This window comes from Carassius carassius, chromosome 22 (assembly GCF_963082965.1).
Source record: "Carassius carassius chromosome 22, fCarCar2.1, whole genome shotgun sequence".
Taxonomy (NCBI): Eukaryota; Metazoa; Chordata; class Actinopteri; order Cypriniformes; family Cyprinidae; genus Carassius; species Carassius carassius.
Genome location: NC_081776.1, coordinates 5347442 through 5359573, shown reverse-complemented (window position 1 = coordinate 5359573; position 12132 = coordinate 5347442). Strand labels below are relative to the sequence as shown.

Sequence of the window (12132 nt, the reverse complement as noted above, 5' to 3'; positions counted from 1 at the left end):
TTGTTTCAGCGTCATGGCAAAATCATCATGCAGCAGTTTCACACTCAGTGTGGACAGACAAATTACTTGTCACTGGAAACATGGTTAGGAAATGCTCAAGATCATTATAGTGTTGTGGTTAAACTGACTCAATTTGATGATTCACTTCACCTCAGTATGATATTTCAGTGTCTGCTAATTAAAAACAATGCTTGATCTGATTTGTGGTTGATCCTGTGTCCTCGGGTTCACTGGAGGTCTTTTGCGATTTTTCCATTTGTCCTATTCCAAACATTTCCAGAAAAAAGGGCAGTAAAAACAAAAGTAGGCACATCAGTATAGTCATGGCAGGAAATGCTTTTTCTATTAAACCTGCATTGAGACAGTCCAGCCACTTCGAGCTGCAGTCACGGGGCATGCAGTCTTCTCCACCACAGGTTTCATTAATACTCCACTGTCACAGCTTTAGTCCACAGGTACTCATGCAGGGCTTCCTCACCTGTATACACATGCACATAATCCTCATGGTCATGAAACTGGTTTTAAAGTGATACAGAGGAATGATACAGTGTGTGCTTTGTTCACTCTTACCAAGGTCTTTCCCAAAGCCGGACTGTTTGAAGCCTCCAAATGGAGCCGCCACATCGGTTTTGTTGTAGGTGTTGACGAACACAGTTCCCGCTTCCAGTCTCTCGCTAACGTACATGGCCTTGTTGATGTCCCGGGTGAAGACTCCAGAGGCCAGGCCGAACTCTGTGTTATTGGCTCGGCTCAGAACTCCATCTACATCACTGATGAGCATCAAACAACCATTTTAGACATTATTCAAATGAGCTCCTGCCTAGAATTTAGATCATCCTGCAGGTTAGACCGACACAAGTCCTAATAAGGTCCAAAAAGCCAGCTTACCCATCTTTGAATTTGGATACCACCATAACAGGGCCAAATGATTCCTCTTTGGCAATGAACATGTGGTCTTCTACGTCTGTGAAGACTGAGGGCTCCATAAAAAAGCCTGTAAGCATAAATAGTTAGATATTACAAAGGGATTAACTAAATTAACAGCTAAAACTATTAAAAAATCATTTTTGGTAACAAATAGAAAGTTGAAATAAAACATACATATTAGATGAAACACTTAGAAAACTTGCTGCTTTGGTAACTAACTGAAATAATTAAGTTAAAGTTTATAAAATACTAAAACTGAAAAAAAAAAACGAAAAAAAAAAAAACGAATAAAAATGACAAAGCTCATAAAATGACAAACTAATAAAATGAAAATCTTAAAACTTTAAAAATTTAGAAATGGTGCCTTGGCAGCATATTTTTTTCTAATTAATTAAATGACAAAATTACATAAAATTACTAAAACTTTAAAATTAAATACAAACAAAAATGTTTAAAATTAAAATGAGAAATGGTACCTTAATAGCTGACTGAAATAAGATGAAGTACTAATACGGATAAAACTAAAACTGAAATAAAAATAAAGCTAAATATATATTTTTTTAATATATAAATATATATATAATTATATATAGTTAATAAGAATGCCAGACACAAACGAAATTAGTAGTATAACTTAAAATCTAAAAATAAAAGCCATTTCAAAATATTAAGAAATACCAAAATAGTATATAAATTATACTACAAATAACACTAGGAATAATGCATACATTAAATTTACAAAACAAATTTATGTTCACAAACCCTTTTAAATAATGGATGTCTGATTAGATTGGAGGTCTCACCTGGTCTGTCCACCGGTCTCCCGCCGTAGACAAGTGTTGCCCCCTCCTTCACGCCGATCTCACAGTACTCCACCAGTTTGTCCAGGTGGGCTTTGTGGTTCTGAGGTCCGTGATCTGTGGAACGATCCAAAGGATCTCCAATCTTCATCTTCTTGATTTCTTCAACCTGAGCACACAAAAAAACATACCAGTATGTCATCACAAAGAAAGCAGCTTGCAGCTTTAAAATACAATCAATGTACGATGGAAACACACACCACTCTTCTGATGTACTCGTCATGAATGGACTCCTCAACAAACAGCCGGCCTGCAGCGATGCAGTTTTCACCCTTGTTGAAATAAACAGAACTCATGCCCTGCAACGTACACACAAATGCACATTAAGTTCAAGAGGACAATGAGCTTGTTTCTGTATCTTCTGGCAATAGCTGTCTCCTCTCACCATTCTCACTGCTTTGTCCATGTCACAGTCGCTGAAGATGATGAGGGGAGATTTACCTCCCAACTCCAGAGAAACCTTCTTCAAATTACTGACCGCACAGCTTCAACAGAAACAACAGAAATCATCAGCAAGGAGGCTCTTTCAAAGCCCCATATAAGCCGTTTGAATGATTCACTGTTATAAAGGATATATTTGAGTAATAGCAACAGAGTAATCGACTACAGTGTTGATTTGAGTTCAATTACAGGAATAGGGCTCACCTTTTCATGATTTGTTTGCCAATGGGGGTAGAGCCTGTGAAACCCAGCTTACGGATATCAGGGTGATCAGACATCCTCTGCCCGACCAGACCACCTGAGACAAAGAGGTGACAGAAATGTCAGTCATCATAAGAAGTCAGACAGTAACATTAGCTGCTGATTAATGCACAATATCATTTAGAGTTAGTAAAAAAAAATGTTATGTGCTTTAACAAACATATCTACTTACATCTTGCCCCATAGGTTTTCATTGTAAGTGCATTACTATAAATGAGATTTCTGTTTGTTTAAACAGCCAGAACGATGAATCGAATCCTGATACCTGATCCTGGTACAATATTGATAACTCCTTTGGGAATGCCAGCTTTGACTGTCAACTCCGCAAACTTCAGCGCAGTTAGTGGGGTTACCTGGAAAAAACATCAAGAGAACTGATGTCTAGTTTGTATCCAGTAGTTTGTGTTTTCTAGAAAATAAAAATAAATCATATTTTGTATATTGTTTCTATATTTTTATTTTATATAATTCAATTTCCATGTATTTAATAGTATTTGCACTAATTAAAATATAGTACATGTATTCACTTATATCACATAAAAGATACATATGTATGTGAATCAGGCATTTATATTTACTTCCAAAACATTGCAGCGTGAAACCAGCCATCGGTTCTCATAGAAGCATGAAAAACAATACTTTTATTCAATGGATTATTATAATTATTATAATTTATACCTACATAGCCTAGAAAGTGTGAAAGACCACTCACTTTACAATCACTAAAAAGCTGTCACACATCTCAGTTTGCCATCACACAACGTTCCATTATAGGGGTAATATAAAAAAAATGTTATTTTGTGTAATGCAATGTGTTCACACGGTTTAAGGTTCAAAAAACACATTAATTTCACATAATGTACATTATTGTTGCTCTTCTATACCCTGCCTTTCTGAAACCGTATCGTTCTGAAAAGCGAGGTGTGCTCTGATTGGCCATCTATCCAGTACGTTATGACTGGCTGAATTCCTCACGCGTGTGACGGAAATGTTACACCCCTTACCAGGTTCAGGAAGCCTTCCAACATAAAATGCGCTCCACACACTCGAATATTTGGGTTGTACTGTTCAAAATCTCCCCACAGTGCAAATCTTTCCACAGTGGCGTAGACATTTGGGGGCATGTTTGAACGAGGCGTATTATGTAGATGTGGCTGAGCATTCACTTTTATAAAGAATATCTCTTTGGGTTTGAGACTTTCATCTTTGCGACTTTACGGATCTTTCTGTATGCACGACCAGCTTTTAACACTCCAAAGACAAAGGAAAACATGAAATCTATAAAGTTGTCTACACTGCATAATGAATCTATTACTCACATTGTGTCATTGTTGGTGAATGAGAGAGGATTCATAATGAGAGCGAGCACTGAACAAAAACTGTGATTGGCTACATTTCTCACCACAGAAAAACACGCTGTTAACAGGAACATTAAAAGTTCTCCAGAGCTCAAGTTTGCTCAGTCTGTTTCATCATTACAGTATCAACTGAGGGTGCACTTGCTATCGTTTCAGGATGCTTACAGTATATTTAAAATATATGAAAAATATATAAATATATATATAAAATATATATTTTTTTACATCTCATAAAACATTTTGCCTTAATCTTTTTACTATTCTGCATATTGTAATTTTTTTTTTCAAATTAATCATTTATATAACAATGATCATTAATAAAAATAAAAATAAACTAATAGTAGTTTTTTTGTATTTGTGTTTTTTACCTGAGCAGGTTTCAAGACGAGTGTGTTTCCTGCCGCCAGACAGGCTGCACTCTTCCATGCCAACATCATAAGTGGGTAATTCCAAGGAATCACTATGGCACACACACTAAGATACAAACAGTCATCATGTTACACCTTTACGCTTATCAAATGCGTATACCCTTACACACACATTTACAATCACTCACCCCAGAGGCTCTTTCTTTGTAAAGGTGAGGTTGCGATTGGGTCTGGCCTGATTGATGGGTATCGTTGAGCCCTGCCAGAAACAAGATGCGTAAGCGACAGGAAATTATAAAATGAAGGCCTGAGAGAACACAAACACACACACCTGGATCTTGTCACACCAGCCAGCAAAGTATCTGAACGTCTGAATAGACATGCCGACGTGTGTTTTCAAAGCCAGAGTATAAACCGCACCAGAGTCAATCGTCTCAATAGTGGCAAACTCTTCCTGGTGTTCCTCCATCAGGTCAGCCAAACTACACACAAAAGAAGTCAAAAAGTTCCCTTTTTGTGGCAAATAAAGTATGTAAACTGCCAACAGGAAGTTCTCTGAGAAATCAATTCTTGGTCAAAATCGCACTGTATTACTATTTGTTTTGCAAATATTAATAATGAGTAAAATATTGATCCAGTGGCTCAAAAAAAAGTCAACAAAAGTCTCTAAAACATCTTACCGGTAGAGCAGTCGTCCACGGTCACGAGGGTTCATCTTACCCCAAGGTCCATTGTCAAAGGCCTCTTTGGCTGCACTAACCGCTCTGTCCACATCTGCCACAGATGCATATGAAACCTTACAGATCACCTGAAACACAACACAACCATTAGACATGCCAGGGATGAGTTTAAGTGTGTGTTTGAGATGACTAAACATACCGAGCCATCCGTTGGGTTCACCGTGTTGTATGTCTTTCCACCTTCGGCATCTTCGAACTTGCCGTTGATAAAACACTGATAGGGCATCTTCACTGTCATGTTATTGACGTCTTTTGTCACGTAATCAATGACCAGCTCCTCCTCCTGGTCTTCTCCGCGCAGGCGGCGGACAAACATCTGGATGAAGCTCTGGAAGGTGGTGGCCATGTAGACGTCCTCATTCTGAAGCTGAACTCCTCCACATTTCTGCTTCAGCTCCTCTACCAATCTAAACCAAACAATCACAATAACACCATAAACCACTTATAATGTTCATAAAGGTCTAATTCTTCAAAAAAGAATTGTAATTTAGTTTTGCATGACCTTTTTCCGCCCCCTTACGATTAAAAATAAGCTGTTGCTAAGACTCTGTTATGATTGGCTAAACTGTTTATATGTTAAATTAACTTAAAATACTTCTGCTAAGATGATAAGTACTGAATCAACATAGATATGTAAATGTGGTAAATTATGTTGATGTAATCATGGTCGTGACACAAATATCACTGTTTTTGCTGCATAGTTTCAGTTATTATTGTTGACTAAAGTGAAAATTTTTACAAAACTACTTTAAGTCAGTGATTGAAATAAAGCTGAAAATACTGTATAAGAATATAAGATGAAAAATGTAATTTAAAAAATTAGAAACGAATAAAAAATAAGCTTGAATACTAAAAATACTAAACCAGAAATAGAAATTACTGAAAGAGAAAGAAATAAATAAAAACATGAAATTTACTAAAACTTACTAAAACAAATAAATAAAAAAATAAAAAAAAACATTAATAAAAATTAGTAAAAAACTAAAATTAAAAAATTAAAGCTAATTTAAGTAATATAAGTAAATACTCTAACAGTATATACATAAGATAACTTAAAATAAACATGATAAATAAAAAACTGATGGTCAGACCCACCTGACTACATCCATAGAAGCCGCTCCAGACTTAAAGAAATCGGTCGTGTCATCAATAACTGGAACATTACTCAGAATACCTTTCCAGATCACCTAGAAACATGAAACAATAAACAAATGACATAATTGCTCAAATTTACAGTAGAACATAATGCATTTCTGAGGCAGATAAACATACACATACCCTGATCTCCTCTGCCATTTTCTTCTCATCGTCTGTGAGATCCAGACTGGCAGTCTCCTCTGATGAGAAGTATTTGGATGCAGGAATCATCTTTCCATCCTCAAACTGCAGGTTCTTTACCTGGAGCTGCATAGAGATATTATGTTAAAGCAGTTAATACCCTTTATTATAAATTCTTAGCACACAGTTAAAGCATTAAAAACCTAGAATTTAAGTAAATAAAAGACCAGAAACAAACCGCTTTTCCATCAGTCCCGAACAGAATAAGACCAGATTTGGCAATGAGTCCAGGCTGAGATGCCCCTTCCACCTCGATTGGCTGACCTGTGGGCACTGACCCGCTCAGCATCGATGAGCTGTACAGCGTTACTGGCTACAGAACAGAACAAAACACACACACACACACACACACACACACACACACACACACACACACACACACACACACACACACACACACACACACACACACATTACTATTCAGTAAAAACATCATCAACTTATAGCAGGACCATCAAAATTAGTCTTGGTTTTGCCTAAATTGAGTTTTTGATACCAAATATGAAGACTACCCAACAAGGAAGCCCTTAACTATAATATAAAAACATACATATTTTGATTTATTCAAGACCCATTAATACTATGTGAGTAAATTATTTATCATCATGATATTCTAAAGACTTAAAGTTGCATTTTAAAATGTATTACTAATTTCTTTTTCATTTGCAATAGTTTAAATAACTTTTAAACTAATGTAATATCTCTGCATTATTTTAAACAAATATTATTATATTATATTGTATTATTGTACCAAAATGGAACTTTTAAAATATACATTTTATTTAATGTATATGTTTCTTTTTGTGGTCCCATTTCGATCAAGATTTAAACATACTTTGCTGTTTAGAAAACACACCTTTCCATCAATAACAACCCAGGCACCCGGAACTTTATCATGACCACGGATCCAGTTATGGATGACCTCTGTTGGCTGAGCCATATTCACCTGGAGAAAGAGAGGCAGAGATTGACAGATAAAATGATGCTGACTTGCTGATCCTTTGGAGCCCTATAAACACAGCTTATGACTGTTTTACATAACTATCTTTGTTTCTCACCTTTGCATTGGATTTCTTTTGGATTCCCTCATAGCTGGCTCCTTCTTCAGACTGAGGGATCTTGGGAGCTTTGCCGTCTGCAATGAGCTGTACAGCTCCTACCTGTTTGAACACAATTTGGAAGTAAGATCAGGTTCGTGAACCTCACAGGAGTCAAAATCTAACATTTAGTTTGCATTAAAAATCATTTTGAATATTTTCCTCATAGTTAGTTACCGTGGCCTTGATGCCCTCTGGAAACAGAAAGCGGTTATAAAGTGTGTCCACTGTGTCGTTGGGCTCAACTGGACATTCCTTCTGCAGCAGGATGGGGCCGGTGTCCAAACCATCATCAGCCCAGAATATACTAAATCCTGCTTTCTTATCGCCCTCGATTAGTGTCCTGCACACACACATATGTAATTTAAAGAAATAATTCATCCACAATTGTCTGAAAATCCAAGACGTGAGTCGTACGTGAGAGTGAGATGTGAGAATGTAGTGTTACATCACTTGCTCACCAATGGATCCTTTGAAGTGAATGGGTGCCGTCAGAATGAGAGTCCAAACCGCTGATAAAAACATCATGATAATCCACTCCAGTCCATCAATTAATGTCTTATGAAGTTGAAAAGCTGCAAAATCCACGTGGACTCTCATTCTGACGGCACCCATTCACTGCAGAGGATCCATTGGTGAGCACGTGATCTAATGCTAGATTTCTCCAAATCTGTTGAAGAAACAAACTCATCTGCATCTGGGATGCCCTGAGGTTGAGTAAACTATCAGCAACTGTTCATTTTAAGTGTCTAAATACAGTAGTTATAAAGATATCAGAATGACATTTTGGTAACATCTCATCTCACCAGTTAATGGCGGAGGCTCCTCGGTGCCTAGGCAGGATGGAGGGGTGGTAAATGATAGAGCCATGTTTGGGAAAGTCGATCACATTCATGGGAATGAACTGGGAGCAGAAGGGCATGACGTTCAGTTCAGCGCCCACCGCTTTGTATGCCTCCACCACCTCTGGGATGGGCTTACCCTTCACCCTCCACCGTGGGAACTTAAACACCGGCGTCCCGTCCTTCTCCGCCACCACCGCTGAAGGTCAGAGAGAGATTGATCCTGAGAAGTTATATAAAGGTTGCACCTGCCATATTCAGACTGTATTGAACTTATCAAATCAATACGCATACTTAAGTAACTGACCTTGTCTTTTATATCTGAATCTATAAATATTTCAGTCATAAACAGTTAAGTGTAGGCCAAGTCCTACGATTGTAACAACTTCAAAATACTCAGTTATAGTACCCCGGGCGCTGTTCATAACCTCAATGCTGTCATTAAAATGGTAATCAGCACATTATGAAATCATGATTTGTTGGAGATTAATCACAAAAATTCAGTGTACTTTTCAACTCCATTTCAACTAGTTCTACAATTAAACCTGAATAGAAAGCAGATGTGAATACTAGGAAAGGAGTTTATTATGTTCCCTGGTTCCTTCCACTTTAACGTATAGTTCACCCAAAAATGAAAATTCTGTCATCAGTCATGAAATTCTGTATTTTTTCCATACTATGGAAGTCAATGGCTACAATTCTTCAAAATATCTTCTTTGTGTTCAACGAAGAAAGAAACTCGTACAGGTTTGGAACAACTTGAGGGTGAGTGAATGATGACAGAATGTTCATGTTTGGGTGAACTATCCCTTTAAATTTATACTATACACTTCTATTTTATTTGATTGAAATTACAGTAAATCCTGCAACTCTAAACAATTTTCCACAAACGAACAGACGTATATATGTTTCATACTACATGACATAACATATAACCATACAGTATATCCTTACTATAAAGATATTATCACTCAATATTTAATTGCATTTTGATAAAGTGCAAATAAACAGATTAAATTAATTAATAAAAAAAATATTAAAAATAAACTTGTGTGTATAATAAATGTTAGAATTATACTTTTTTAATTATAATACAAATTATTATGTTTTAATCTTAAAGTTCTATTGTAATAAAAAATATATATATATATATATGTGTGTGTGTGTGTGTGTGTGTGTGTACATGCGGGATGTATTACTTCTTTTCTGACCAACACTGAACTGCCCCTGCACCTCATGCAAACACTTACACACAACTGAGCTGTGAGCCAATGTGCTGCTCAGCCATGCAGCGTTGTGACTAATGTAGGATGACCTCACTTCCTGTAAGAGTTTCTTACAACAATGACAGCCTTAATATTATCAACAAATCTGACTAATTTGATTAGAGATGTTCATAAAACTCAAATTTTCCTGTTTTCCATCTTTGACTTCCACTTCTGTGACTCTCCCCAGCCCCCATGACACCACTACAGTGACAAAAAACGGTTGGTGCTCCACTCTATCCCACCCCCACCCATCTGACACTCACCCAGGGGGTCCGCCTTGCCGTCCTTATCAGGAACTGTGAATACACCCACCACTTTATGGCCCTGCTTGCGGAGGTTTGTGTACACTTCCTGTCCAAACAAGCTCTGGCCAATCAGGGCCAGCTTCAGCTTGTTTTGGTAGTAAGCCTAAGAAACAGTATTATGATGTTAAAACATTTAAGACAAGCTCACCAGACAAAACTAAATGTTCACTGTAAAGTGTCACTGACATTAAAATATGAAACATAATCAGTCTAATTACATAATATGGCCCTTTGTTCTCTGAAACCAACCGTTGCTATGATCTTCATATATACCAGTGTTCAGTGATTATGGGTCAAAAACAAATTAAAATGTCAAATATAATAAAAAAAGAGGACAAATGGTTTTAAAATATATATAATAGACACATTATTATTGTTTTATTATTTATTCAAGTTTGAATCAATAAGAGATTCAGTAAATATCAATAAACACCAAATAATTCAGCGGTTTTTCTTTTCTTTCTTTCTACAATCTTTCAAAAAATGTAATTCAGATAATGATGAAAAGGAGTAGCAATGGTTTACAAATACAAATAATATATTTTATGATTGTTTTTATTATTAAATAAATAAAATACACATTTTATGCCAAACTTATTTCAGATGACATTTAATTCCGATAAAGATAAAAATTATATATTTTATTATTATTATTTATTATTGTTTGAAAAAAATAAAATATTATGCCAAATATTTATAGTAAGAATGTCATCCTTTTGATGATTTTTTTTCCTTTTTCTTTCTTTCTACTTCTTCTTATTATCTTTTACAACATTTCAAAAGACTTTCAATTCAGAGATCCTCATTGTCTGCATGAATTGTATTTTTGTATTTCTATATAACAAAAATGAGCACATAATTCCATTATTTTTTGTTTTGTTATTATTTGTGTTTTTGTTTTGTGTCTAAATACTGATGCTTTGGCAATGTTGTATGCAAAACAACCATGCCAATAAAATAATTTGAAATTGCGAAACTCTGTGCTGCATTATGGGGTGAAAATTAAAGAGCTGCTGGGAGACATAACCAGCGCAAGCATTGTTTCTTTTGCAAACATGTAGTGAAGTTTATTATGGATTGTCATAGCAAGATCATGCATGCAACATGTTTATCTATCAGTGCACATGTGATCTTAAGTTATAGTTTATGTTCTAGTAATAGTGACATTAGTAATATGATCTGCCTTCATATTCTCGCACCCCTTGCTGATGCAACTCTCCACGGATCTGTCCACTGGACAATCCGACGAAGCAACGTGGCAAACACTAAATCCCAAACCGGTTTAACTATATAAAATCCTTTATCTAATTAACATTGCATTAAAATGTGCATATGCAGTGATCAATGCACATTTTAATGCATATGCAGTGATCAATGCACAAGTGTAACACCTACCACATTGCATTAAGATACTGGGATATATCAGCTGACAGCATGCTTACAATAACTATACATGGGTAAACCCTATATGATAATGTAATTTAAGAGTTTACCAACATTTATAAACTTATTTTAAGGTCTATGCATGTGTCTGCCGTTAATACAGCACATTTTTCACGTATGCATTAATTTATTCATTTATATCTATGGCAAAATCAACAATACATACGATGCGTTTACTCACAGAGCTCGAGGAGAATTTCCTCATTATCGTGTTCGCCGTCCACAACATGGTGAAAATACTATAAACACTCAGAGAAAGATTACGTTAAAAGTCCAGGGTGGTGGGCTGGCAACATGCGGTACTGTGAACTCGCACCTGCGGTTCGCTGACAGACTGTATGTGGTCAGTGTGGCAGCAGAACCAGACTGAACCGACGCTCACTGACGCGAAGGCACGTTCAGTACGTGCGCGCTCCCGGGCCATACGTCACGGCGGCTTAATCAGAAATCTTATTAAATAAGATAAAATCTTGCTTTCTGTTTAATTGATTAAATTAAGTGAGTTTATGTTTAAAAGAAGAACAAATATCTGCCACTGTCTCAAAAATATACACTTTAATCAAAGAGAAAGTAAGTTTCCACACTCCCGCAGATATTTGTTATTCTTTTAAGCATAAATTCACTTAATTTTGTTCGTTTTTTTTAAACACAAAAAAACAAAACTTATCTTCATTTTGCACCTTAAGTTAATGTATCTTGATTTATGGATGTTTCAATATTTATTGAAAAGCAAGACAAAAATACTTGGGAAGATATTCTCTTTCTTTGCAATGTATGAAACATTTAATGCCATGAATTTAAAATGATCTGCTCTTAATTACCTTTTAAGACCTGCAGAATCATGAGAACTTATAATATGATATTAAATATAGAAGTTAAAATGA

At 35.9% G+C, this 12132-nt stretch overlaps 1 protein-coding gene across 2 annotated transcripts; it reads right to left on the bottom strand.

Annotated features, from left to right (window-relative positions):
- Positions 1-132: 132 nt before the first annotated feature.
- LOC132098769 (mitochondrial 10-formyltetrahydrofolate dehydrogenase-like) lies at positions 133-11653 on the bottom strand. Of its 2 annotated transcripts, XM_059504939.1 has the most exons (22): positions 11430-11653; positions 9764-9908; positions 8197-8431; positions 7568-7733; positions 7352-7453; positions 7150-7239; positions 6472-6606; positions 6234-6359; positions 6051-6142; positions 5095-5362; positions 4896-5023; positions 4547-4697; positions 4404-4474; positions 4216-4321; positions 2755-2842; positions 2433-2526; positions 2173-2272; positions 1988-2086; positions 1731-1896; positions 889-994; positions 571-770; positions 133-478 (listed from the first exon to the last, which is right to left on the bottom strand). In XM_059504939.1, exons 1-22 carry the CDS (start codon positions 11475-11477, stop codon positions 423-425), a joined length of 2772 nt encoding a protein of 923 aa, XP_059360922.1. In that variant the 5' UTR covers positions 11478-11653; the 3' UTR covers positions 133-422. The 2 variants fall into 2 exon arrangements, with proteins under 2 accessions (XP_059360922.1, XP_059360923.1); XM_059504940.1 differs by lacking the exon at positions 11430-11653 and having other exon boundaries at positions 8197-8455; positions 9764-9900.
- Between the last annotated feature and the right edge of the window lie 479 nt (positions 11654-12132).